The sequence below is a fragment of the Pleurodeles waltl genome, chromosome 8 (assembly GCF_031143425.1).
Source record: "Pleurodeles waltl isolate 20211129_DDA chromosome 8, aPleWal1.hap1.20221129, whole genome shotgun sequence".
NCBI lineage: Eukaryota > Metazoa > Chordata > Amphibia > Caudata > Salamandridae > Pleurodeles > Pleurodeles waltl.
The window spans coordinates 652,206,757-652,231,703 of NC_090447.1; the positions used below are offsets into that span (position 1 = coordinate 652,206,757).

General features: G+C 47.8%; 1 protein-coding gene across 3 annotated transcripts in view; it reads right to left on the reverse strand.

The window, feature by feature from the left end:
• The window catches only part of ACOT9 (acyl-CoA thioesterase 9), a 550,522-nt gene that overhangs the window by 234,737 nt on the left and 290,838 nt on the right, over positions 1-24,947 (reverse strand). For all 3 annotated transcript variants that reach the window (XM_069204744.1, XM_069204745.1, XM_069204746.1), the window contains one exon: positions 15,316-15,406. In XM_069204744.1, the coding sequence (XP_069060845.1) occupies positions 15,316-15,406 (91 nt within the window). The remainder of the gene's footprint in view (positions 1-15,315; positions 15,407-24,947) is intronic.

Sequence of the window (24,947 nt, forward strand, 5' to 3'; positions counted from 1 at the left end):
TTCATTAACATAGGGGCAGAGTGGAATTCTTTAGTCATTTGCTCCAGATTTTGCTTGCTTCTTTTTTTGAGGTTAAAAAGGTGATGAGTAGAAAGGCATTGCAAGATGATCAAACCAGTTGAGCTCAAAACATTTGTCCAAAGAAATAACGTTGGGCAAAGTAGATAACTATTCCCTTTTTCATTGGTACAGAGGCAAGACATGTTGTGAATGGTCGTGCAGAAGGTACATTTCTTTTGATATGAATGATTTTTGTTCATATTCTAAGAGATGTTAATGTCACTTACGAAGACAGTAGTGGTGTAGTATGTTTAGTTTAGTATGACATGTTGAACAAAATGTTGAAAGAAGGATGCATATTACTTGGAAAGAGGTAGATAATGCTTAAGCACCAGGTTCTGCTATGTTTTGTTTAAAAATAATTTAAAGGAGTTTGAAGGAAGAAAAAGTATGTGTGTCAGAATGATACAGTTTCACCTTCTTTTACAGATTATATGACTATCATTTTAGGTGTTGCCTACAAGAAGCATTTACTATCTGTTGACAACAGGCATACTGGATCCAATACCAATACCCTTAGTATACTTTATGTCCACCCCTTGATCATGATTCTATAGCCTTCTTGTTTAATTCAGTTCCCTGTCCAATTCAATGATTTTCTTCCCTGTTCTTATGCTTGTCCCATGCAGATAAACATTTATGTCTCACGGTGTATTAACTGGATGATTTTTGTTTCCTGCTGATCCCAGGACCTTGCATTACGGTGTATGAGAGACTATGTGGGTCATTCTGACCCTGGCGGCTGGTGACCGCCAGGGTCACCGACCACGGGAGCACCGCCAACAGGCTGGCGGTGCTCCCTCGAGCATTCTGACCGCGGCGGTTCAGCCGCGGTCAGAAACGGAAAGTCGGCGGTCTCCCGCCGACTTTCCGCTGCTCGGGTGAATCCTCCATGGCTGCGGAGCGCGCTCCGCAGCCATGGGGATTCTGACACCCCCTACCGCCATCCTGTTCCTGGCGGGTCTCCCGCCAGGAACAGGATGGCGGTAGGGGGTGCCGCGGGGCCCCTGGGGGCCCCTGCAGTGCCCATGCCCATGGCATGGGCACTGCAGGGGCCCCCGTAAGAGGGCCCCACTGTGTATTTCAGTGTCTGCAAAGCAGACACTGAAATACGCGACGGGTGCAACTGCACCCGTCGCACCTTCCCACTACGCCGGCTCCATTCGGAGCCGGCGTCCTCGTGGGAAGGTAGATTTGCCCTGGGCTGGCGGGCGGCCTTTTGGCGGCCGCCCTCCAGCCCAGGGCAAATCTCAAAATACCCTCAGCGGTCTTGTGAACGCGGAGCGGTATTTTGACGGGGGAACATTGGCGGGCGGCCTCCGCCGCCCGCCAATGTTAGAATGACCCCCTATATGCTCTCTCTCGCTATCTCTCCTTGACAGCCCTGCTCCGCACCTTTCTGGCCTGCCTCTCATTTAAATAGTATCATGTATTAGTTATGCAGTTTTATATAGCACAAACCTGATCCAGCAACGTTATAACAGCAGGAAAATCTAGACATATTAGACTATAATGTGACATGTAGGAGGAGATAGCGAGTGTCCTTGATTAAGAGTGATTTTGCAGTTGAGTAGCTTTGAATATTCAGCCGGGGCTCGAACCGGCATGGTGCAGTGCAATGGTGACAGCAGAAGGACCTCCATTTTCAGGGGGTTCCATTGAGACTGAGGTTACTAAGAGTCCATGCAAGAATGGATATGCTTTTCAGTGTGGAGATATTTAAGTATGATAGTGTTATTCATAAAATGAAATTAAATTAATTTGTAGAGTGTAACACGTGCTGAGGAAAGAGCTTCTAGGTGGTAGGACCCTGACTCAAATAGAAAAGCTCAAATGAAAGAGTAATATAAAGTGTGAACAAACAGTCAAGTTTTTCAGAAAAAGTGAATGGTTCGAGGTCCTGAGAAGTGAGAGACATGAACGCAGATGTTAGATCCTCTCAGGAGAGCGCAAAGGGGCTCCATATGTAAACTGAAAAGTTTTGAGGGAATGACAGCATGTTGTGGTACACCATGGCGAAAGGTTGAGAGGCTGGAGAGCGAATCTGACAGTATAATTTGTTGAGTTGATCTATGAAGTAGGACTTAAACCATCTCAGGACAGTGGCATTAATTGCTATCTAATCTTCAAGATTTTTGTTTTCCAGAAGGGTGGTGTGACTGACTGTCAAATGCCAATGAAAGGTCAAGAGGCATGAGTAGGAAAGACTCTCCAGTGTTCTGGGTGCCTAGACTTCCACCATTACATGTAGCATTGCTATCTCTGTGCTGTAATCAGTTCTGAATACCGAGTGGTGGTCATCAAGTAGATAGCATGAGTTGCGTTGACTGTTCTTCTACAATACTATCAAGCACCTTTGGTAAGAAGGGATGGGTGGCTATTGTGGGGAAGTTGTGAAAGTTGCAGGAGCCAGCATCTGTGTTTAAGAAGAGAGGGGACATGTCGGATTTTGAGGCAGTCAGCCACTTCACATTGTCTTGGGGATAAGTTGAATAGGCAATTTAATTAGGAAAGAAGCAACAAAGATGTGCTATTCACAGTCATAGGTAGTCAAAATAAGAGGATGATCTGGTAGCAGAAAGTTTCCAGTTTAGTGCCAGTTATAGGTTCAAAAGCGATCCAAACATTTGTGGATATACGGGATAGGTCCTGCTGAGCCAATGATGCTTCTGCTACTGGGGGAGGTAGCTCAATATTTTTCATTGAAGAACTGGGAGAATATGTTGCAGTTTGTTTTGGTGATAGGTATATCAAGAGAGGGCAAGGAGTGTGTGGGCTTTTTGATGAGTTTTGATTTCTATTCTGAAAAATTCCTATTTTGCCTGAAAGAAAGTGTTTTTGTTTTCTTTGCTTTGACAGTTTGTTGAAAGAGAGAGAGTGTGTGTGTACATGTGTGTATGTGCCTTTAATCTTGGAATGGCTTTTGCATGCTTTCATGACTGTGAATGCACAACTGGCAATTTACCATGTTTTTGCCATAAACTAACGCAAAACCAAGACAAGCACCGACAAAGTCAATAGGCCTGCACCCTGGTGTACACAGGCTTAGCCACTGCCGGTTGGCTACTCTGTCTTTCTGTAGGGGGGTTCATTCAACAGGTAGTCAAATATCAAATGATTACTGAGGGGGACAAGCAGGTAATCGAGTTTCAATGATGAACCACAAACCCTGTCAAGCACTGTTCATAGATCAGCAATCTTTCACTTGGGTGCTTCAGCTAACAATGTATTGAAAAGTTGGATACAGTGGAAGGTGATGAGTATGGCTGGTGATGGGATCCCATTTGTCTTGGGCTTCCATTGAAAATACATTGAAATGCTTTTTTGAGTTTGCCTACGCATGTCTGTGTATTTTATGGTAGGAAAGGAGATTCAGTGAGGTTATATTAGGGGAATGGGGCATATGTGGCTAAAGAAATATAAATTCAAGCAGCTGATTTGCAGAAGAATTTATTTTCCAAGAAAATTGCATCAAGGCTTATCTTGGTGACACATGTTTCTAGTTTAAAAGCAATCAGGTTTTTGAAGAAAAAGAAATAGGTTTGAAAAGTCATCCAATTCTCTTAGGTGTTAAAATGAATAAAAAGACGTGGGTCAATTTGTTGTTAGAGAGGGCTGATAAAAACAGAAAAAACATTAAGAAAGGCTTCCAGAATGTCCTTTATCTTGGAGACCAGAAGGATAAAGGGATGGGCTGCTCAGTTGCGAAGTAACTGAATGTTGTGAACACATTTTGTAAATTTAAAGGGGCTTGCACTTTTTCTGTGAGAGGTAGCATTCCATGTCTTGCAGATTGTTTGAGATTTATTGACTTTGATGGAAGGACCACTTTAGCTTTATGATGGGCTGCTGTAAGGCCCAGACAATGGGCACGTAACCTGAGATTGAGGGAGCAGTGTCACTGGTAGAGCCAAGGGAGGATGACCACAGTACAGATCATAGTGTCCAGAGAAAAAAGGTTAACACCAGAGTCAAAACCAGGAAACATACATCACAGGGGTGGAGCTCTGACAATCGGGGTGGGGGCCACAGCAGCTGTGCAAACATGGCACAGAAACCCTGCTGAGGCCAGGTGGACCCATACAGACAAGTCCCAGTAGACTGTACCCCAACAAAAATAGGGGGATGGTCTGCTAAAGATTCATCAGAGTTCCTGTGGACTAAGGTCCACCCAATGTCAGTGCAAAGGATCAGCAGATGGTGTGAGACAGATCCTTTTGCTGCTCCATTACAGTTGATCTCTTGCTATTGAAGCAAGTATCATTGAGGGCAGTACAGCTGCCATCCACAGGTCAGGTTGTGACTTCTGTGAGGGTTTATTGAGGAATGTCTAGTGGGTGCAGCAAACATTCAAGAAGCTACCACACATTTAGTCTAGGGAAGTAAGTCAGAGCTGTCAAGGTTGCCGTATGGTGGTATATGTGATACCAGGTGTAGGAAGTTGGCTCTGTATATACTATTTCAAAGTAAGAAATAGTGTGCAGAGTTCAAGGGTTCCCCTTATAGGTAAGATAGTGGCAAAAAGAGATAATTCTAATGCTCTATTTTTGTGGTAGTGTGGTCGAGCAGTAGGCTTATCAGAGGGTAGTGTTAAGCATTTGTTGTACACACACAGGCAATAAATGAGGAACACACACTCAAAGACTTACTCCCGGCCAGTAGGTTTTTATTTTGAAAAATATATTTTCTTAGTTTATTTTAAGAACCACAGGTTCAAGATTTACATTAAACACTTTGAATGTAAAGTACTTCACTTAGATAATTTAGGAACTTTGAATGAAAACAATATCATGGACAGTCTTTGTAAAAATGGCAATAAGCTATTTTCAAAGTGGACACAGTGCAAAAATCAACAGTTTCTGGGGGAGGTAAGTAAAGATTAGATTAGGAGGTAAGTAAAACACTTACAAGTCTCAGTCCTGGGGCATAGGCAGCCCACCGTTGGGGATTCAAGGCAACCCCAAAGTTTCCACACCAGCAGCTCAGGGCTGGTCAGGTGCAGACCAGGGGGGTTTTGTAGAGCACTGGGGGGGACACAAGTAGGCACACAAAACACACCCTCAGCAGCACAGAGGAGGCCGGGTGCAGTGTGCAAAGCAGGCATCGGCTTTCAGGTAGGAAACAATGGAGGGACCCGGAGGTCACTCTAGCGGTGCAGGCAGGCACAAGGGGGGCTTCTCGGGACAGCCACCACCTGGGCTAGGCAGAGGGTCACCTGGGGGTCACTCCTGCGCTGAAGTTCGGTTCCTTCAGGTCCTTGGGGCTGCAGGTGCAGTGTTGGTTCCAGGCGTCAGGTCCCTTGTTACAGGCAGTCACGGTCAGGGGGAGCCTCTGGATTCTCTCTGCAGGCGTCGCTGTGGGGGCTCAGGAGGGTCGTCCCTGGTTACTCACAGGATCGCAGTCGCGAGGGGTCCTCCCTGAGGTGGTGGTTTCCTGCAGGTCGAGCCGGGGGCGTCAGGTGCAGAGTATAGAGTCTCACGCTTCCGGCGGGAAACGCAAAGTCCTTGGAAGTTGCTTCTTTGTTGCAAAGAAGTAGCTGGTTTTGAACAGGGCCGCTGTTCACAGGAGTTTCTTGGTCCTTTAGTCCAGGGCAGTCCTCTGAGGCTTCAGAGGTCGCTGGCCCCTGTCGGATACATAGCTGGAGCAGGTTTTCGAAGTTGGAGAGATGCCGGTAGGGCTGGGGCCAAATCAGTTTATCGTCTTTCTCCTTCTCTGCAAGCTTGTAGGTCAGCAGTCCTTCTTCTTTCTTCAGGTGGCAGGAATCTGATTTCCTGGGATCTAGGGAGCCCCAAATACTGAATTTAGGCATGTGCTTAGGTCTGGGAGAGCAGTAGCCTGTGGAGAGGGGGGCACATCCCTAATCCTATTGGGGGAATCCTCCAAACTCCATATGGAGGATTTCTCAAGGCAGGGGTCACCTCAGCTCAGGACACCTGTCCTGACTGGTGGGTGACTCCACCTTGTTTTTCTCATTATCTCCTCCAGCCTTGCTGGCAAAAGTGGGGGCAGTGGCCGGAGGGGCAGGCATCTCCAATAGCTGGGATGCCCTGGGGTGCTGTAACAAAAGGGGTGAGTCTTTGAGGCTCACCGTCAGGTTTTACAGTTCCTGCAAGGGGAGGTGAGAAGCACCTCCACCCAGTACAGGCTTTGTACCTGGCCACAGAGTGACAAAGGCACTTTCCCCATGTGGTCAGCAACATGTCTGGTGTGTGGCAGGCTGGCAGAAACTGGTCAGCCTACACTAGAAGTTGGGTAGGTGTTCAGGGGGAATCTCTAAGATGCCCTCGGGTGTATGTTACAATAAATTGCACACTGGCATCAGTGTGCATTTATTGTGCTGAGAGGTTTGATACCAAACTTCCCAGTTTTCAGTGTAGCCATTATGGAACTGTGGAGTTCCTGTTTGACAAACTCCCAGACCATATACTCTTATGGCTACCCTGCACTTACAATGTCTAAGGTTTTTCTTAGACACTGGAGGGGCATAGTGCTCATGCACATATGCCCTCCCCTGTGGTATAGTGCACCCTGCCTTAGGGCTGTAAGGCCTGCTGGAGGGGTGACTTACCTATGCCACAGGCAGCGTGAGGTTGGCATGGCACTCTGAGGGGAGTGCCATGTTGACGTAGTCATTTTCTCCCCACCAGCACACACAATCTGAGAGGCAGTGTGAATGTGCTGAGTGGGGGGTCCCCAGGGTGGCATAAGACATGCTGCAGCCCTTAGAGACCTTCCCTGACATCAGGGCCCTTGGTACCAGGGGTACCAGTTACAAGGGCCTTATCTGAGTGCCAGGGTTGTGCCAATTGTGGAGACAAAGGTATAGTTTAGGGAAAGAACACTGGTGCTGAGGCCTGGATAGCAGGGTCCCAGCACACTTTCAAATCATAACTTAGCATCAGAAAAAGGCAAAAAGGTAGGGGGTAACCATGCCAAGGAGGCATTTCGTTACACTACCCCCCCCACCCCACCCCCCAAATGAAAGAGGATGAGATTAACCTTTCCCAAGAGAGTCTTCTTTTCCTAAGTGGAAGAACCTGGAAAGGCCATCTGCATTGGCATGGGCAGTCCCAGATCTGTGTTCCTACTATTAAGTCCATTCCCTGTAGGGATATGTACCACCTCAACAGTTTAGGGTTTCATTTGCATGAGCCGTCTGAGAGGTCTGTGGTCAGTTTGAACTATGAAGTGAGTACCAAATGGTCTCAACTTCTTCAGGGATCAGACCACAGCAAAGGCCTCCCTCTCAATGGCGCTCCAACGTTGCTCCCTGGGGTGTAACCTCCTGCTAATAAAAGCAACAGGCTGGTCAAGGCCATCACCATTTGTTTGCGACAGGACTGCTCCTATCCCATGTTCAGAGGCATCTGTCTGCACTATGAACTACTTAGAGTAATCTGGAGCTTTCAATTCAAAACTGGTGCTGTGCACATTGCTTGCTTCATGGTGTCAAAGGCCTTTTGACAGTCCATGGTCCAGTTAACTTTCTTGGGCATTTTCTTGGAGGTAAGTTCTGTGAGGGGGGTCACTATTGATCCATAATCCTTCACAAACCTCCTATAGTAACCAGTCAAGCCAAGGAATGCCTTGACTTGAGTCTGGGTTTTTGGATCCTGGGTTGGAGTGGCTGAACTTGGCCTCCACCTACAAGGTGTCCCAAGTAAATCACAGTACCCTGCCCTATCTGACATTTAGATGCCTTGAAAGAGAGGCCTGCTGCTTGCAGGGCCTGCAAAACCTTCTTCAGGTGGACCAGGTGATCCTGCTAGCTGGAGCTAAAGACAGCAAGATCATCAAGATAAGCTGTACTAAAGGACCCCAGGCCAGCAAGGACTTGATTCACCAACCTTTGGAAGGTGGCAGGGGCATTCTTTAAGCCAAAGGGCATCACAGTAAACTGGTAGTGCCCATCAGGTGTAGAGAATGCTGTTTTCTCTTTTGCTCCTGGTGCCATTCTTATTTGCCAGTATCTTGCTGTCAAGTCAAAGGTACTCAGGTATTTGGCAACACCCAATTTATCAATTAGCTCATCTGCCCTTGGAATGGGGTGATCATCTGTCTTGGTGACAGAATTAAGTCCTCTGTAGTCCACACAGAACCTCATCTCTCTCTTGCCATCCTTGGTGTGAGGTTTGGGGACCAAGACCACTGGGCTAGCCCAGGGACTGTCAGAGTGCTCAATCACTCCCAACTCCAGCATCTTGTGGACTTCCACTTTGATGCTTTCCTTCACTTGGTCAGACTGTCTGAAGATTTTGTTTTTGACAGGCATGCTGTCTCCTGTGTCCACATCATGGGTACACAGATGTTTTCTGACCAGGGGTTAGGGAAAAGAGCTCAGCAAACTGCTGGAGGACTTGCCTGCAGTCAGCTTGGCCAGAGAGGGTGTCTGAATAGATCACTCCATCTACTGTGCCATCATTAGGGTCAGTGAAGAGGAGATCAGGGAGAGGTTTACTCTCTGCTTCCTGGTCCTCATCTGTAACCATTAACATGTTTACATCTACCCTGTAATGGAAGAGTTTTAGGCGGTTAACATGGATCACCCTCTTGGGGGTCCTGCTAATGCCTAGGTCCACCAGGTAGGTGACCTGACTCTTTTTCTCTAGCACTGGTAAGGGCCACTCCATTTGTCCTGAAGTGCCCTGGGAGCCACAGGCTCCAGAACCCAGACTTTCTGCCCTGGCTGAAACTCAACCATAGTAGCCTTTTGGTCATACCACATCTTCTGGAGTTGTTGGCTGGCCTCAAGGTTTTTACTTGCCTTTTCCATGTACTCTGCCATCCTTGAACGTAGGCCTAGTACATAGTCCACTAAATCTTGCTTAGCTCATGTAGAGGTCTCTCCCAGCTTTCTTTTACAAGAGCTAGTGGTTCCCTAACAGGATGGCCAAACAGAAGTTCAAAGGGGGAAACCCTACTCCCTTCTGAGGCACCTCTCTGTAGGCGAAAAGCAGGCATGGCAAGAGGATATCCCATCCTCTATTGAGTTTTTCAAGTAGCCCCATGATCATGCCCTTCAATGTCTTGTTAAATCTCTCAACAAGACCATTGGTTTGTGGATGGTATGGTGAATTTGTAAGTCACCCCACACTCATTCCACATGTTTTTCAGGTAAGCTGACATGAAGTTGGTACCTCTGTAAGAAATCACATCCTTAGGAAATCCCACTCTGGTAAAAATACCAATGAGTGCTTTGGCTATTGCAGGGGCAGTAGTGGACCTAAGAGGAATTGCGTCAGGGTACCTAGTAGCATGATCTACTACTACTAGGATATACTGATTCCCTGATGCTGTGAGAGGTTCAAGTGGACCCACTATATCAACTCCCACTCTTTCAAAGGGGACCCCACCACTGGAAGTGGAATGAGGGGGGCCTTTGGATGGCCACCTGTCTTACCACTGGCTTGACAGGTGGCACAAGAGGCACACAACTCCTTTACCTTCTGGGACATGTTGGGCCAAAACAAATGGTTGACTAACCTCTCCCATGTCTTGGTTTGTCCCAAATGCCCAGCAAGAGGAATGTCATGGGCTAAGGTCAGAATGAACTCCCTAAACTCCTGAGGCACTACCACTCTCCTAGTGGTACCAGTTTAGGGGTCTCTTGCCTCAGTGTCAAGGAGTCCATCTTACCAATAGACCCTGTGTTCCACTGACAATTCCTTTTTCTTGTTCAGCAGCTTGCTGCCTTAGGCCTTCAAGAGAGGTATACGTTTCTTGCCCCTTGCACAGCTGTTCCCTTGAGGGTCCCCCAGGGCCCAAAAGCTCAACCTGATAAGGTTCTAACTCCATAGGCTCACTTCCCTCAGGGGAATAGAACTTCTTCCTGAGAAGAGAGGTTCTGTTTATTTTTCTGTGCTGAAGCTGGTTCCCCAGTCTTCTTTCCTTTTCTCTTGGAGGGTTGGGCCATTATTCCAGACCGCAACACGTCTTTTTCACCCTGAGCTGTGCACTGTGCCCTAGTCTTGACACACACCAGTTCAGGGATACCCAGCATGGATGCATGGGTTTTGAGTTCTACCTCAGCCCATGCTGAGGACTCCTGATCATTTCCAAGCAGACTTTCAACTGGTATAGCAGAAGAGACTACCAACTATTTTAGCCCAGTGACCCATCCCCATTCTAGAGTTACCATAGCCATGGGATGTACTTTAGTCTGATTGTCAGCATTGGTGACTGGATAAGCTTGTCCAGTCAGGTATTGTCCTGGGGAAACCAGTTTGTCTGTCACCATAGTGACACTGGCACCTGTATCCCTCAGGGCCTCTACTCTAGACCCATTAATAAAGAGTTGCTGCCTGTATTTTTGCATGTTAGGCGGCCAGGCAGCTAGTGTGGCTAAGTCCACCCCACCCTCAGAGACTAATGTAGCTTCAGTGTGAACCCTGATTTGCTCTGGACACACTGTTCATCCCACCTGGAGACTGGCTATTCCAGTGCTAACTGGAATAGTAGTTGAAGTGGAACCTTTCTTGGGACAGGCATTGTCTCCAGTTTGGTGTCCATGCTGACTACAGCTGCAACACCAGGCCTTTTTGGGACCAAAGATTTTACCCTCGTACCCAAATGAGGATTGTGAAGAGGCTTTGCACCCACCATCCTGTGCAAGTTTTTGGGGCCCTGTAGAAGACTCTTTACTTTTTCCCCTTGGATGTCTCAAGGCTCTTCCCCTGGGGAGGCTTTGTGACCCCTTTCTTTGGTCACCCCCTGTGGAAGTCTTGATCACCCTTGTCTTGACCCAGTGGTCTGCCTTCTTTCCCAATTCTTGGGGGGAAATTGGACCTAGGTCTACCAGATGCTGATGCAGTTTATCATTGAAACAATTACTTAAAAGGCGTTCCTTCAAAAACAAATTATACAGCCCTTCATAATCATTTACACCACTACCATTAATCCAACCATCTAGTGTTTTGACTGAGAAGTCAACAAAATCAACCCAAGCCTGGCTCGAGGGTATTTGAGCCCCGCTGAACCTAATCCTGTACTCCTCAGTTGAGAATCCAAAGCCCTCAATCAGGGTAGCCTTCATGAGGTCATAGGATTCTGCATCTCTACCAGAGAGTGTGAGGAGTCTATCCCTACACTTTCCAGTGAACATTTCCCAAAGGAGAGCACCCCAGTGATATCGGTTTACTTTTCTGGTTGCACAAGCCCTCTCAAAAGCTGTGAACGATTTGGTGATGTCATCACCATCTTCATATTTTGTTACAATCCCTTTGGGGATTTTTAGCATGTCAGTATTCTCTCAGACCCTATTTAAGTTGCTGCCACCATTGATGTGAGCTAAACCCATCTCTTGTCTTTCCCTCTCTATGGCTAGGAGCTGTCTCTCCAAAGCCAGTCTTTTGGCCATCCTGGCTAACAGGAGGTCATCTTCATTGAGGTTGCCCTCAATGCTTCCAGAGTTACTGGACTCACCTGTGGGAGAACCAGCATCTTTGACTATCACTTGTGGAGTCAGGGTTTGAGGGACCCTGGCCTCCCTAACTAGGACAGGAGGGAGGGAATTATCCTCCAGGTCACTAGTTTCCCCCTCTGTAAGGTTATCTTCAGAGGGGTGGTCTCTTGCAAACTCTGCCAAAGGCTCCTGGAGCTGTACTTTGGTAGGGTTTGATCCAGTTTTTATATTTTTTATCTTACAGAGAGTCCTTAACTCTAACATCCTTAGATGCTGTAAGGGGTGAGGTTAAGTTCCACCACCATCTTGTCCGTGCTAGACATTATTTTTCTAAAAGTTGGGATACTTTTTAAGAATCTAAAACTATTTCTAGAACTTAATCCAAACTTTTACAAGACTTTTAAACTCTAAAAGAAATGCTAACTGGGACTTACACAAGGCCCTAGCAGGACTTTTAAAAATGTAGAAAAATAGCTAACATTTCAAAAACCTGTTTCTAATGAAATTTTTTGGAATTTAGTCGTGTGATCAGGTATTGGCTGAGTATTCCAGCAAATGCAAAGTCCTAGTCCCCACCGCTGATCCACCAATGTAGGAAGTTGGCTCTGTAAATACTGTTATAAAGTAAGAAATAGTGTGCACAGAGTCCAAGGGTTCCCGTTAGAGGTAAGATAGTGGCAAAAGTAGATAATTCTAATGCTCTATTTTTGTGGTAGTGTGGTCGAGCAGCAGGATTATCAGAGGGTAGTGTTAAGCATTTGTTGTACACACACAGGCAGTAAATGAGGAACACACACTCACAGACCTACTCCAGGCCAATAGATTTTTATATTGAAAAATATATTTTCTTAGTTTATTTTAAGAACCACAGGTTCAAGATTTACATTAAACACTTTGAATGTAAGGTACTTCACTTAGATACTTTAGGAACTTTGAATGAAAACAATATCATGTACAGTCTTTGTAAAAATGGCAATAAGCTATTTTCAAAGTGGACACAGTGCAAAAATCAACAGTTCCTGGGGGAGGTAAGTAAAGATTAGATTAGGAGGTAAGTAAAACACTTACAAGTCTCAGTCCTGGGGCATAGGCAGCCCACCGTTGGGGGTTCAAGGCAACCCCAAAGTTACCACACCAGTAGCTCAGGGCCGGTCAGGTGCAGAGGTCAAAGAGGTGCCCAAAACACATAGGCGCTTATGGAGAACAAGGGGGCTCCGGTTCCAGTCTGCCAGCAGTACTTGCGTCCTCGGGGGGCAGACCAGGAGGGGTTTGTAGAGCACTGGTGGGGACACAAGTAGGCACACAAAACACACCCTCAGTGGCACAGGGGCGGCCGAGTGCAGTGTGCAAAGCAGGCATCGGGTTTCAGGTAGGAAACAATGGAGGGACCCATGGGTCACTCTAGCGGTGCAGGCAGACATGGGGGCTTCTCGGGACAGCCACTACCTGGGCTAGGCAGAGGGTCACCTGGGGGTCACTCCTGCGCTGAAGTTCGGTTCCTTCAGGTCCTGGGGGCTGCCGGTGCAGTGTTGGTTCCAGGCGTCGGGTCCCTTGTTACAGGCAGTCACGGTCAGGGGGAGCCTCTGGATTCTCTCTGCAGGCGTCGCTGTGGGGGCTCAGGGGGTTGTCCCTGGTTACTCACGGGCTCGCAGTCGCTGGTGAGTCCTCCCTGAGGTGTTGGTTTTCTGCAGGTCGAGCCAGGGGCGTCGGGTGTAGAGTCTCACGCTTCCTGTGGGAAACTCGAAGTCCTTGGAAGTTGCTTCTTTGTTGCAAAGAAGTAGCTGGTTTTGAACAGGGCCAATGTTCATGGGGGTTTCTTGGTCCTGTAGTCCAGGGCTGTCCTCTGAGGCTTCATAGGTCGCTGGTCCCTGTCGGATGCGTCAATGGAGCAGGTTTTCGAAGTTGGAGACAGGCCGGTAGGGCTGGGGCCAAATCAGTTGTCGTCTTCTTCCTTCTCTGCAGGCTTGTAGGTCAGCAGTCCTTCTTTCTTCAGGTTGCAGGAATCTGATTTCCTGGGATCTGGGGAGCCCCTAAATACTGAATTTAGGGATGTGTTTAGGTCTGGGAGGGCAATAGCCAATAGCTACTGTCCTTGAGGGTGGCTACACCCTCTTTGTGTCTCCTCCCTGTGGAGAGGGGGGCACATCCCTAATCCTATTGGGGGAATCCTCCAAACTCAAGATGGAGGATTTCTCAAGGCAGGGGTCACCTCAGCTCAGGACACCTTAGGGGCTGTCCTGACTGGTGGGTGACTCCTCCTTGTTTTTCTCATTATCTCCTTCAGCCTTGCTGCCAAAAGTGGGGGCAGTGGCCAGAGGGGTGGGCATCTCCACTAGCTGGCTCATGCACATATGCCCTCACCTGTGGGATAGTGCATCCTGCCATGTCGACTTAGTCATTTTCTCACCACCAGCACACACAAGATGAGAGGCAGTGTGCATGTGCTGAGTGGGCGGTCCCCAGGGTGGCATAAGACATGCTGCAGCCCTTAGAGACCTTCCCTGGCATCAGGGCCCTTGGTACTAGGGGTACCAGTTACAAGGGACTTACCTGAGTGCCAGGGTTGTGCCAATTGTGGAGACAAAGGTACAGTTTAGGGAAAGAACACTGGTGCTGGGGCCTGGTTAGCAGGGTCCCAAATAACTTAGCATCAGCAAAGGCAAAAAGTTAGGGGGTAACCATGCCAAGGAGGCATTTCCTTACACCAGGTTTCTAAGCTACAACTTGCTTTTATTAAGAGCTGTTGGTTAGCGAGGAGCACTACAATGCTATTTTTGAAAAAGGTCAGGTTTGCAATGACGTGTTGTGTAACTTTGGCAGGGCACGTGAGATTCACTGGATGAACAGAAAGAGGGACTTCAATGTAGGTGCACCAGTTGGCCTCTTCACAGACTGAGTCAGAGAAGATTCATCTATTAATTTATATGGCAGAAAGCAGTGCCACAAAATTGACCAGTGGTTGATATCTCGATGCTGATGTTTTAATTCAACTGTAGTTTGGCCTAGACAACTTAAGTGTATATCTGCTCCTTAGAGCGTTGCCATCTTACACGGGACACAACTTAAGCTAGCAAGATTATTTGTAAACCAATGCTACATGAGGTGCTGCAATTGTTATGTAAGTTTGCTGTCCAAGCATATGATTTTTGAATTCATGAAAATAAGGAAAGAAGGTATGTATAATAGAAAAAAATCACAAACATTTAAACTGCCTTAGTGGGTTCAAGTTCCCCTTAAGTGTTTCAAATTTTAAAACCTATCTTCACACCCATGCAACAAATGAACAGCAATATAAAAACTCCATGCACATTCCCCCACAGTCAACACAATACCTCCCTTCTTTTTAAGAGCATTGGACAGCCATTATTAGTCACAGTATACATTGTGTAATACTTTTTTCAGTACTGCACTATGCCCACTAAAAGTGAGCTGCATCAATATTGCTCATGAAGCGCACATTATACTAATTTTTATATATAATTGAATCTACAAAAACTTGGTGTAATTATGATATCTACTGCAGATATCTTTCCATAAGTTTATTCCAGCAGTAATAACTTTAGCTCTTCCTTCTTTGTCCTTTAATTCTAACCAAATCACTAACAGACAACATCAGTTCTTTCACAGCAGGTTTCTCATGACAGTATTTTTCACATTGTCCCCAGGCTTTCTTTACTTTCTCCTTAACTTTTTGCACATTCCATCTCTTCCTTAAACACTGGAATGTGATGACAGGGGCATACACAATTGAACACTTGGCATTACAAATCTCAAAGATCACTAATGGAAAGCATTTGCAACACATATTATAAATCTTTATTAACCTAAATTACGTAAGAAAAACTAAACAATACCTGAGGATGGCATATCTGCAAGCCCTTCAGTTTTGCCTCTTCCATCCACACCGAATTGGGTGGCAAAACACGACTCCGAAAACTTACAGTTCTGCAAGAATGAAGTACTTATTATGACATCTAAAATTCTTAATTTGGACTGCTTGAAATTATAAAAAAGTTGTTGCTAAAGTTTGTCACAGAAAGACATCTTTAGATTCAAAGTTGATGTAGAATGTCAGTGAATGATGACTTTTACCCTTCATTAACACCCTGACAAGTCAATTTCATTTCATGCCATGACAGTAATATTAAAATGATTAGCTTACCACTCACCTGAACTTCACTTTCACAAAACCACGCAAATATATTTTAATAAAGGGCATAAAAATGATTCATTATACAGCTTTGCCTCTGTTGAGCAACATGTTCAACTGTCACCTCCAGAGAGCCCACGCTTTTTGACCTAGAGAGAAGACCTATACATATCACCCCTAGTAATTTTTGTTGCATTAGTCTCAATTTAAAAGTTTCAGCAACATTTAGGCCCTCATTATGAGTGAGGCAGTAATTACCGCCGTGCTGGAGCCCGCCAAAAGAACTCTGGTGGTGGCAGTAGCCATACCACCACACCAACAACAGACCGCCCACCAAATTATGACCCACAAATCAGCACCGCAGTCATCCAATGGCGGTCCTCCATTGGTGGCACGGACCGCCATGGTCAACAACGGCACCCACGAACAACAACTACACACATAGGACATTAAAAAGCCCTCACACCAGAGACACATACACACACTCAACACACCCACATACATCACCATAAACACACACACATCCCACCATCCTTTGCAATGACAATATGACTGTAGCCAACTACCAGACACTCACTAAACCCACAGACCATAAACCCATCACACACAAGTGCACACCACACAGGTATCACACATGTCTCGCACACAAATCAACACGCTGTACACAACAACCAAACACCCACAATCCGTAACCACACGTACCCATACACTGCACAATCTCCACTAACTCCCCTTCACCACACCACTGATATCACACACACACCATGGCACCTTTAAGCCCCCCGCTTCACTGACAGGAAGCTGCAGTCTATAGTGGACGAAATACTCGGGGTCGAGCCACAGCTGTTTGGAGCACAGGTACAGTAAACATCCATCACCTGGAAAATGGATCTATGGCAGAAGTTTGTTAATAAGGTCAACTCAGTGGGAAACCATCCATGCACAAGGGACAACATAAGGAAGAGGTGGAACGACTGGTGGGGGGAGGTACATTCCATGGCATCACAACATCAACTTGCAGTACAGAAGACTGGCAGTGGTCCCCCCCCTTCCTCCACCCGAATACAGCAACTGGGAGGAGAAGGTCTTCGTCATCCTGCACCCGGAGGGCCTCACTGGAGGACTGGACTCTAGTAAATCATATATACTACCCTACCATTTGCTACATCTGTAATGCATGTCTCACCCTACCCCGGTCACTACCACTAAACAGCCTATCCTATACACATCCCCTGTACACCCATACCCCCTGCATGCCCACACCCCGACTAACCCCTAAATCATCCCTGTATATACAATGACCATCCCCAGCCTGTAATGTAGGCTACACTACATTACCCACAATGCACCACCAATTGCTTAACTAACAATGCATGACACCCATCCCTGAGGGCCCCTGCATGCAGATTATTGGGGATGTAAGCACAACAAACAGGTGGCAAGTGCTGGAAGGGATATGGCAATGACAGGATGGGAGCATAAGATAGGAGATTTACATGCCATTGGCAACAACTATTACATAAACACATATACCACGTCTATGATACAAAGGGACAGTACTGTCAATGCCATATCCCCTCTAGCACTACTACAACACTATCATCCGCTAGCCACAATGCCCAAACATTACAGGAGTCACAAAACAATATTTTTACTACCACACAGGTACCACTGCCCATGCCACCCGGCCAGAGGTGCCAAGAAGTGCCAGTCCACCAGCAGAAGAAGACCCCAGTGATGACAGTCCAGCTGGATGTCTGGACCCAGATGCCTTCCCCGGCCCATCCTACAGCCCTGTACAATCACCCTCCAGAAGCCACACCCAGGACACCACTGACACCCCCACCACTCAGCCACCACCATCAGCTGTGGCCCAACACCCCCACACCAGTGTCTCCAGGCTACTGACTGACTGCCCACATGTACAGGGACCGGAGTCACCACCCACTGCCAGGCAGGACGATGAAGGTCCCAGTGCAAGTGAGACTGGGCAACCTGTGCTGGGGACACAGGCACAGGGGGGGGGGGGGCGCTAGGGCCACTGGGAGGGTATCAGTGGCCCAGTGGAGTGGTTCAATGTGGGACTCGGATGCCCATGAGGTCCTGGGGGCCTCCCACCACTCCCAGGAGATGGGCAGATCGTGGCCAGGATGCAGGAGAACCAGAGGCTGCAGGTGGCACACCAGCAAGAGGTCATGGAGCAATGGAAACAAATGAATGCCAGGATGGACTCCATTGCAGGGGTGCTGCTGAGGATGCCCAACATAATGCCTGAGTCCTCCACCCACCAAGAGGCCCATTCCACTAGCTAGGATACAGCCCAGCCCTCAACATCAGCAGCAGCTACTGGAATGGAAGCCCTGCCAGAGGACTCACAGGCCATCAGCACCCCTTCCCCTGTAGCCCAGGAACCACCTCGCAAACGTGGCCGGAGAGCCAGATAGCACAGTGACACTGAGGCCAAGACCAAGACCACCGCCAGGAAGTGACTCTGCAATAGAACTGTCTCCCTTGTGTGCCACTGAGCCACCTTGTTGACTATTCTCTGCCATATCTCCATTCTCCTATGGCCCCATGGACTCTATCTCTGTGCTACCAGCAGCTGTGGACATTAAACTGAGTACATTGTTCACCATCTGCCCACTCCTTTTCACTGTCCCATCCCTTTTGTTTCACTCCTTTAAAAAACACTGTTTGATCACACCAATATTTGTTGTAATTTATTCAAAATACATGCAGTTGTAAAGTATTCATCATCAAATATGTACATATGCAGGGAAATGTTGAAGGGACCCAATATTCAGAGAGGGGTATGGTAAGTTCTTGTCACAGCTTTGTCCAGGAGTGTCCACACACATCACCTTTTCCTCCATGACGTAGCCATAGCAAAAGGGTATGCACCACTGCAACAACTGTCAGCAACAGACATGGAACACATATTTACTGCACTATACTCATACAACATAAGCCACATATGTAGTACCATTGCAGCATCTGATGTTAGAAGATATGTTGTAACACAATTGTGCCCTACTCACTACTCAAACCTGTTACATTACACTTTGTCCAACATAATCAGGTACAAAGGGCAGCAGAAAATGAAACATATCAACAACCACAATATTGTCGAGCCATTCTAGTAAGTGAATATTACTGACACCCCTTAGTCGACAACAAGTATTGTATCCATGGGAATGATATACATAATACTGCCACACAAAATCTTTGTCATAAATACATGGTAAAATAATACATACTGTCTCATGCAGCAACTGTTGCTGTGTAAAACAACAGTAAGCAGTCTTAATATAATTCAGCAGATGGCCAACAGTTGGACCCCACAAACTCTGGCATTCACATACTCCTGCCCACACACCACAGTGTAGGTACAATGTCCACCAGCAACTGAAATCCTGCCAAGTGTAGTAAGATTCACAGTGCAACTTTTACCTGAAACTCATTGGAAGTAGAGCTGAATCAGCTGATTCCAGGAGTCCCCATCTTCCCCCTCTCATTCTCCATCACTGTCCGTCATCCCCTGGAGTCCCACAGATGGCAGTGCTTCATCCTCCACCTCCAGTAGTGGTACACATCTCTTGAGGGCCAAATTGTGCAGCATACAGCAGGCTACTATGATCTGACACACCTTGTTTGGGGAGTGGCACAGGGATCCTCCAGACAGATTCAGGCACCTGAATCTGGCTTTCAAAAGCCCAAAGGTCCTCCCAATCACTCTTCTGGTACAACTATGGGCATCATTTTACCGTCCCCTCCCCCCCCCCCCCCGTCCTGGGATTTTTCACAGGTGTCAGCAGCCACTGCATGTTAGGATAGTCAGAATCGCCTGGGAAGAGGGGAGAAAGATAGCACATGACACACAGTTGTGCAATGCCAAACATGAGAAAGTCGGGTAGCACTGCAAATCTGTCACATGCACACTCACCTACTAGCCAGGCTCTCTCTTCCTGTAGTTGTGCCATGAGTTGTGGGACACTGCTGTTCCTCAAAATGTAGGTGTCATGGATTGATCCAGGAAATCTTGCTGCCACCTGTGAAATGTACTGATCTGCAAGACACACCACATGCACGTTTATAAAATGAAAGTTTTTGCGATTCGGAGATTCTTGCTCAGTGGCTCTTGGAGGTATAAGGGGAATATGGGTGCCATCAATGGCACCAATCACATGAGGGAAGTTGGCTATAGCATAAAAATCAGACTTAACAGTGGTAAAATCTGCCCTTTGTGGAAACTGTATGTAACTCTGGAGGTGCTGCAACAAGCCAGTCAGGACACTTCCCAAGAACATTGGTTGTGACACACAGGATCCTAAGCCCACGGTCGCCTGAAAGGACCCAGAAGCCAAAAAAATGTAGGACAGATAGTACCTGTACTGTGGGAGGGATAGCACAGGGGTGTCGTTTGGCAGGCAGTAGATCAGACTCCTATTGGGAACACAGCTCACGAATTGTGGCACGGTTCAGCCGATAGATGATAATAATGTGGCTCATTCCATGGTAGCCAGGTCAACAACGGGTCTGTACACTGGTGTACCCCTCCCTCTCCACATGGGTCAATGGCTATGGAGGAGCAAAGCACAATGATGTGTAGAGGTCAACTATCTGAAAATAGGTATCATATATATTCATACACAACTCTGCACACACATTACTGTTGAATGTTGAGGGCAGCCGTTGTCCACATATATGACATGTGTAGAGATTGGTGTGCCAGGGACATATACACCTCTAGGCACACGTGCAACCATTATATTGGTCATGGCATGTGTTATTTCACTGTTTGGACACTCATAGGTTTTACTATGCTGCCATTAAAACTGTCCCTATACTGTATATCCACAAATTATCCTCTGAAAGTGGCAGCCGCCTGTCCTACATGTCGAGGACGGTTGGAAGTGACATCATTCTGCTGGCGTTAGTCATCCTGGCGGTAGGCGGTCAGAACCGCTGTGCAACTCCTCACTGGTTAACAATGGTGTCTAAGGGGAACAGGGTCCAATCATGATCCCCTCCTGCGGTGACGGTGCACATCGCTGCGGTCCTCACCACCATTTTGTGTAGCCCTTGCCACTTGACTCCTGCACCTCGAGACGGCCACTACTCCACTGCGTGTGCTGCTGTGTCCTGCCTCTGGTTCAAGTAATGGCACGTGCTACAGGGGAACGGGACCCTGCCATCACCTCGGAGGTGTTGGAGAAGCCTGTTGATGGGGTCCTACCCCTGTATAACAAGCTGTATGGCGACCAGAGGACTAGGTGAGTGGCAGTATAGCATCCTAGGAGTGTGTGCCAATGCAGCAGATGCATGAGTGTGTGACTGTTGGATGTCCCAATGCATAGGTGTAGTGTGACAGGCCGTATGTGTGTAGGGGCATGATTGGGAGTCATTGTTAGAGGTACAGATACAGATTGTGTTGTGTCCCAAGTGTTAATGAGACAGCTAAACCTGCAGTAATTGTCTTCTATGTGTCTCCTATGCAGGTTAGCGCCCATCAGAAGAAGGGGATGTGACGAGCCATCGCCAAGGAAGTGCGGACCCTGGTGGTTTACAGCCGGCAGAGCACCCACTGCAGAAAGCGGAGCAGGACGGACCTGAGACGCTGGGCCCAGAAGACTGCAGAGACCCAGCTGGGGACGGCCTCCCAACGAGGAAGGGGTGCACGTCAGACCCTGACCCCCCCCTCAATGGCCGGCATTCTGGTGGTGGCCAGTCAGGAGTTGGATGGGCGCTTGAGGGCATCACAGCAGCCACTAAGGGGTGAGTACCACCACTTTTCTGATTGCTCTTTGTACACTGTAGCTGGGTGCAATAGGGTGGGTAGCAGGTAGTTTCAGGGTCATAGACAGGTGTGGGAATTCAGCTGGCCCCCTAAGTCACAGGGATTGTGCAGTGATCTGGGTATGGGTGGGAATGTGGCCATGTAATGGATCCTATGGGTGGGTCTGTAGATCTGATAAACCACCTCTTCGAATTGTCACATTGTAGTGGAACTGGATCACTCCCACGTTGCCACCGTCTGCCTGGATGAGGATGTAGGGACTGGATGATGGTGTGGTTGGCTAGTATAGCGTCAGTATGTCAGTGTAGTGTGGGAACTGGATTTCCTATCATAGGTACTTACCTTCATGGAGTTGGTAATGGTGAGGGATAGGTTTTGGGATGTGAATGTCTGCATTTGTGCCCACATTATATATGTATATTTATTGACAGACTGCATCTCTTTCTTTTTCCACCCCACCCTCTCTGTCATCATGTCTCCTAGTATGCATTAGCATCATCAGGCAGAAGAGAAGGGGCACCGATGAGTGGGGATGCTGCAGCCCACGGGACCCAGGAGGCAAAGACCACTGACGCCGAGGGGGCCAGTGGGTTGGAGGGCAAGGGGAGCACAAGAGGGGAGGTGACTAACACTGCTGGTAGTGACTGATACCCCCTCCGATGGCAGCTCACTGGTGGTGGAGGACCCTTCTGGGACCACCAATTCCTTGTCATCTTCCGCCACCCCCTGTACCAGCACCTCCCTCCCAGTACTTCTGCCCCCCCCCCCCCAGTTGCCTGTGCCCACTCACCCAGGAGGGTGGACGTCTCCTTCGCCACAGGCACCTCTGCCCCAGTCAGCCCTGCTGTCCTCACTTAGGAGGCTATTGACCTCCTGAAATTCATCTGTGTAGGCATCCAGGGGCTGGCATCCCAGATGCAGCAATGCAAAGCCTACCTGGAATGCATTCTTGGTGCCATGGCTGACCTACAGAGATCTTTTCAGGCTCTGGCCTCCTCTTTGACAGCAGCCATTGTCCCTGGTCTTTCCATCCTCCCTCCCACCACCTCTGCCCCTTCCAGCAACTCTCTCCCCTCACCCATCCTAAGCACACACGCAGACAAGCATGCATCCAAAACAATACACAAGAAAAACAATGAGAAACAAAAGCACCACACGTCCCACAACAAGCATGCACACACACTACATACAACTGCAAACACAACATCCACTTCCCTCACTGTGTCCCCCACCCCTCCTTCCTGTCACCTCACCACACACCAAAATGCTCAGCACCCTCAGTCACTGCTCCTGCTCCATTTAGCAGTCACCACAACAGCAGCCATCCAAACACGCACCCCAGACACCACACCCATCACAACAATCTTCAGACACTTGCAGCACACTCACCACACCAATAGACACCAGCACAACATCCATCTGCACTAGCTACCTGCCTTCTCCCACTCTTCTACCCCCTCCTCCCAAAACACAAAAACGCTCACACTCCTCCACTCAACATACATCCACCAGACATAAGCAGACTCAGCATGCATCTGCATCCACTCACAGCAAACCTACACCTCCTACAACCACTCCCTCAACTTCCACTCCTACACCTGTCTCCAAAGGCCCTCCCACCTGCTCCTAAAAAGGTTTTTCTTTCTCAAGCTGACATATTTAAACCTACTGGCCCACCCTGTCTTGTCAAATGTTCCAGTGGCCTCACCAAATCCAGTCCGTCCCCTTCAAGCTCCTCCCTTCCCAGTCCCTGCCCCTTCCCCAGTGAAACAAAAGAATTTGTAAGAGGCCTGATCCCTCTCCCACCCCCGGTCCAAGAACACTCCCACTCCTTCCAAGGGCAAGCCCAAACACCCACCACCTCTGACACCTAAGACCAAGTCTCCTCCCTCCCCCCCCCCTCCTTCCAAACCAGAGTCCTCACCCCGTCACCCCCTAACCCTGCCCACTGGGATGCCTGCCTGCCTGCCCCATTGATGCCCCTGCCCTGTAGAGGTCATGGTCGTGGTAGGGGTCAAGTATGTGCCTTGTTGGCACAATTGGACATTTACTATGGACTGGCCCATGGCCTTGTTTGCACATAGTTTACTTTTAGTTCTCATTATCATTTAATATATCTGACCAACAGGCACATTGGTGCAATGATATTCCGTTATCTTGCGTTTTAATATGGGAGGGTCGTGTACACAGGTATGTGTATCCATTAATTCTCTGCAGGTGTCATGTAAGTATATTTCTGTACTGAATGTATACCTTGTTTGGCGTATGTGTGTTTGTGTGCACGCGCTAGAGTGTTGGTGGGGAGGGGTGTGTGTGTGGGTGTTGGTGTGTGTGTGTATGTATGTGGGTGTGGTAGTCGGTGTGGAGGATATGTGTGGCGTGTGGGTGTGTAACGGTCCCCTTCACTCCCTTTTGTTCTAGGCGCCTGTACTCACCATTGACGTCTTCGTGGGCGGTCACGGTCCTGGAGATGAATCGCAAGGATTAGCACTGGAAAGATCTTGAGTTCACGTTCCAAGTCGTCATCGGCCTTGTCTGTGTCCCTCTGGTGAGTGCTTCCTTTTACAGGTGCCCTTTCCGCCAGGATTTGTGTCGTGGTGGTTCCACCCCGGAAATCGTGGCGGTGTGGTGATTTGTAATACGGTGAGCAGAATGGACCTTTCCGCCGGCCTGAAGATGGCCAACGCCATTGATGGTGGTGGTCGAACGGCACTGGCAGTACAAGCGGTGAAGTGCCTGTATTGCTCACAGTACACCACTGCACTCATAATACAGCGGTCCGCACCGCCACCCTGTGGGCGTTCTGCACCGCCACCGCCAGGGGGGGGGGCGGTCCAACACCACCAAACTCATAATGACCACCTCAGTATTGTAGTACAATGGCCTTTCCATGATTCAGACTGGCCCTCTAAACAAATTTTTAGACACCCACCTTTCCATACCATTTAGTAATAAATCATTCAAAATGCCTCAGCAATCCAAGTTTTAGAAAGTTGAGGCTTTAATTCACTAGGCCATTCTGAGAAATATTTCAGTCAACCAATACAGTCTGTATTTTGAACTACTGTAAACTAAAAAGAAAAAAACAGACATTATGAGTAACCTTCATGACCCCCACTTATGCACACTTACAGATTTTGCCGTAATAATCCAAGTAACATGAATAGAATTGAAACATGAAATATTTAAGCTACCATCTGTGGAAAGGAAAGCATTATTTAACAAGTAGACATCTGTTTGTGGCGTGTAGGGCTGTAGATTGGCATACTTTGCACAAGTCCGCCATCTAGTATTGGGTCTGGAGTGTTGCAAGTTGTTTTGTTCGAAGAATCTTTTTTAGTCACAAAATCGAGTGACTCCTCCTCTCGTTGATACTGTGCATGGGCATCGAGTCCTTTGTTAGATTGTTTTCCTGCAGTATATATAAAGAGTAGGAAAAAGAGATATCCATTCAGTGTATTTACATATGTACAAAATTTATATAAGAATGACACTAGAACTACTAGACTACAGGCTTCAGGGGAAGGAGGGCGCATATG